This window comes from Coturnix japonica, chromosome 15, assembly GCF_001577835.2.
Source record: "Coturnix japonica isolate 7356 chromosome 15, Coturnix japonica 2.1, whole genome shotgun sequence".
In the NCBI taxonomy this organism is placed as follows: Eukaryota; Metazoa; Chordata; class Aves; order Galliformes; family Phasianidae; genus Coturnix; species Coturnix japonica.
This window is the reverse complement of record NC_029530.1, coordinates 11,673,160-11,676,038: the sequence shown is the minus strand read 5'-3', so window position 1 is coordinate 11,676,038 and position 2,879 is coordinate 11,673,160. Positions and strand designations below refer to the sequence as shown.

Below are 2,879 nucleotides of genomic sequence, written 5' to 3'. Positions count from 1 at the left end.
GCCTGCCCCATAGAGACCCATAGAGACCCATAGATATACTGCCTGCCCCATAGAGACCCATAGATATACTGCCTGCCCCATAGAGACCCATAGAGACCCATTGAGACACACAGAGACACATAGAGACACATAGAGACCCATAGAGACACAGCCTGCCCCATAGAGATACATAGAGACCTATAGGGACCCATAGAGACACAGCATGCCCCATAGAGACCCATAGAGACCCATAGAGACACAGCATGCCCCATAGAGACACGTAGAGACCCATAGAGACCTATAGGGACCCATAGAGACACAGCATGCCCCATAGAGACCCATAGAGACCCATAGAGACCCATAGAGACACAGCATGCCCCATAGAGACACATAAGGACACATAGAGACCCATAGATACACAGCCTGCCCCATAGAGACCCATAGACATGTAGAGACCCATAGAAACACATAGAGACACATAGAGACCAATAGAGATACAACCTGCCCCATAGAGACCCATAGAGACCCATAGAGACAGATAGAGACCCATAGAGACACAGCCTGCCCCATAGTGACCCATAGAGACACAGCCTGCCCCATAGATAGAGACACAGCCTGCCCTACAGACACCCCATAGAGCCCCATAGACACCCCATAGAGCCCCATAGACACCCCATAGCTCCCCATAGACACCCCATAGCGCCCCACAGACACCCCATAGCTCCCCATAGACACCCCATAGCGCCCCACAGACACCCCATAGAGCCCCATAGACACTCCATAGAGCCCTATAGACACCCCATAGACACCACATAGAGCCCCACAGACACCCCATAGCGCCCCACAGACACCCCATAGTGCCCCATAGTCACCCCATAGCGCCCCATAGACACCCCATAGCGCCCCATAGACACCCCATAGAGCCCCATATAGCCCCATAGAAACCCCATGGAGCCCCATAGACACCCCATAGAGCCGCACAGACAACCCATAGAGCCCTATAGACACCTCATAGTGCCCCATAGCGCCCCATAGAGCCCCACAGACACCCCATAGCGCCCCATAGCGCCCCATAGAGCCCCACAGACACCCCATAGCGCCCCATAGACACCCCATAGAGCCCCATAGACACCCCATAGAGCCCCATAGAATCNAGACACCCCATAGAGCCCCATAGAATCTGACCTTGCAGGCCGGGCTCCATCAGCTCTATGGGCTGCAGTTGTGGGTCCAGCACAGCGCAGACCCCCCCCACGTGGACGTTCTGGTTACACTCCATGTGTAGCCCTGGGCCGCAGGCCTGAAATGTGGGGCAGGGATCAGGGCTGCCCCATAGAGACCCATAGAGACCCATAGAGACCCATAGGGATACATAGGGACCCCATAGAAACTTATAGAGACCTATAGAGACACATAGGGACCCACAGAGACCCATAGACACCCATAGGGATACATAGGGACCCCATAGAGACCTATAGAAACCACGTAGAGATCCCATAGAGACCCATAGAGACCCATAAGAAGACATAGAGACCCATAGGGGGACATAGGGACCCATAGAGAACCATAGAGACCCATAAGGAGACACAGAGACCCATAGGGACCCCATAGGGAGCCATAGGAAGACATAGGGACCCATAGGGTGACAGAGGGGGACATAGAGACCCATAGAGACCCATAGGAACCCCATAGAGACCCCATAGGGAGCCACAGACCCATAGAGACCCATAGGGACATAAACAGACCCATAGGGAGACATAGAGACCCATAGGGATATAAAGGGACGCATAAAAACCGTATAGAGACCCCATAGGGACCCATAGAGACCCCATAGACTCCCTTAGAGACCCATAGAGACCCCATAGAGACCCATAGGGGGACATAGGGACCCATGGGGAGGCAAAGAGACCCCTAGGGACATATAGAGACCCATAGCGACCCATAGAATCCCACAGAGCCCCATAGCTGCCCCATGGAGCCCCATAGAGCTCCATAGAGCCATATAGCTGCTACACATAGACCCCATAGCTGCCCATAGAGCCCCATAGCAGCCCCATAGAGCCCAATAGAGCTCCATAGAGCCCTATAGCTGCCCCATAGAGACCCCATAGCACCCATAGAGCCCCATAGCTGCCCCATAGAGCCCCATAGAGCTCCATAGAGCCCTACAGCTGCTACATAGAGACCCCATAGCACCCATAGAGCCGCATAGAGCCCCATAGCTGTACCATAGAGCCCCATAGCTGCCCCATAGAGCCCCATAGAGCCCCATAGAGCCCTATAGCTGCTACACAGAGACCCCATAGCTGCCCCATAGAGCCCCATAGCAGCCCCATAGAGCCCCATAGAGCCCCATAGCAGCCCCATAGAGCCCCATAGCTGCCCCATAGAGCCCCATAGAGCCCCATAGAGCCCTATAGCTGCTACATAGAGACCCCATAGCACCCATAGAGCCCCATAGCTCCCCCATAGAGCCCCATAGAGCCCCATAGCTGCCCCATAGAGCCCCATAGCTGCCCCATAGCGCCCCATAGCGGCCCCATAAGCTCACAATGGTGTTGTTCCCGTGGCGGCTCAATGCCATTCCCATATGGGCAGCACTGCGGTTCCCTGTGGGGCACAGTGGGTCAGCACCGACCCCATAGAACCCAATAAACCCCATAAACCCCATAAACCCCATAAAGCATTAATAAAACCCTATAGAACCCAATAAACCCCAATAGACCTATAACCCTGCCCCATATCCCACCCCATATCTGACCCCATTCCCACCCCACATCCCACCCCATATCTGACCCCAAACCGCCCCCCACATCCCACCCCATAACTGACCCCAATCCCTGCCCCATATCTCACCCCAACCCCATTCCTGCCCCACATCCCACCCCCTATCTGACCCC

General features: G+C 54.9%; 1 protein-coding gene across 1 annotated transcript in view; it reads right to left on the bottom strand.

Moving 5' to 3' along the window:
* LOC107321102 (integrin alpha-L-like) overlaps nucleotides 1-2,879 on the bottom strand; it is a gene marked incomplete at its 3' end in the record, with an annotated part of 21,842 nt that overhangs the window by 14,700 nt on the left and 4,263 nt on the right. Inside the window, exons 4-5 of the mRNA XM_015877672.2 lie at nucleotides 2,531-2,589; nucleotides 1,165-1,279 (exon numbers count right to left, since the gene is read on the bottom strand). Of these exons, the coding sequence (XP_015733158.2) occupies nucleotides 1,165-1,279; nucleotides 2,531-2,589 (174 nt within the window). The remainder of the gene's footprint in view (nucleotides 1-1,164; nucleotides 1,280-2,530; nucleotides 2,590-2,879) is intronic.